General features: G+C 55.4%; 1 protein-coding gene across 1 annotated transcript; it reads right to left on the minus strand.

The window, feature by feature from the left end:
• Positions 1-68: 68 nt before the first annotated feature.
• Positions 69-494, minus strand: H257_15809 (hypothetical protein; the record flags this gene model as incomplete). Its single annotated transcript, XM_009844036.1, has 1 exon — positions 69-494. One exon carries the CDS (start codon positions 492-494, stop codon positions 69-71), a length of 426 nt encoding a protein of 141 aa, XP_009842338.1.
• Positions 495-782: the final 288 nt, after the last annotated feature.

Below are 782 nucleotides of genomic sequence, written 5' to 3' on the forward strand. Positions count from 1 at the left end.
CAGCGACCTCAGTCTGTCGGGCCTTCGTTAGTGTGCGGTGTGCAGTGGGACGTGTCTGGTCAGTGCTGCTATAGTTGTTGGTGTCTTGCAGACCTTGTTTCCGGTGGTCGGCGCGGTGGTCTGCGTCGTCGCGTTGGTGTAGCGTTTTGTTGGGCGTGTGGTGCGTTGGTGCTGCCGAGAAGGCCTTGTGCCCGCTGCCCAAGCCATGTGTCTATGTCAAGGGTCTGGCAGGCTTTCGCTTGACGTAGGTTTGAGTCCATGGCGGGCGGGGTGTCATCGTGAGCCCGTCGGCGCTGTTTGATGACGGTGTTGACCGCTTGTGCTAGTGCGGTATCGCCGTCCTGTGCGGTAGCTAGGTATTGTTCGTGGCACATGTGGGTCCAGTACGCGTGCAGTGTAGTCCAATGGGTAGTGAACCATCGGCGGTGAAAGTCTTTGACGAGGCGTGGGGTGAGGGAGAGTGTGATGGCCCATTTTAGGGTGTTGTCAGTCATAGTCGGAAGCCGTTGCCATGCGGCTGGTGTAGCGATGTGACAGGTGGGGTAACGGCTTGCCACCACCTTGCCCGCACCCAGCTCCTAAGTACCTGGCTCATGACGCACCCTAGCTAATGCTTGCATGGGAATGTGTCTCAAGGGCAAGTATGGCTTAGAATCGCTAGCCTAGTGAAGTTCCCCAATGTCTCAACCGCACCCGCATCCATTGTATACAAAAGTGCATATTAGTGTAGAAGTAGTGAAGTAGATTAAGAAGATTTCATAGCGATGAGGATTAAGGAGATC

This window comes from Aphanomyces astaci, assembly GCF_000520075.1.
Source record: "Aphanomyces astaci strain APO3 unplaced genomic scaffold supercont1.76, whole genome shotgun sequence".
Lineage (NCBI taxonomy): Eukaryota > Oomycota > Saprolegniomycetes > Saprolegniales > Verrucalvaceae > Aphanomyces > Aphanomyces astaci.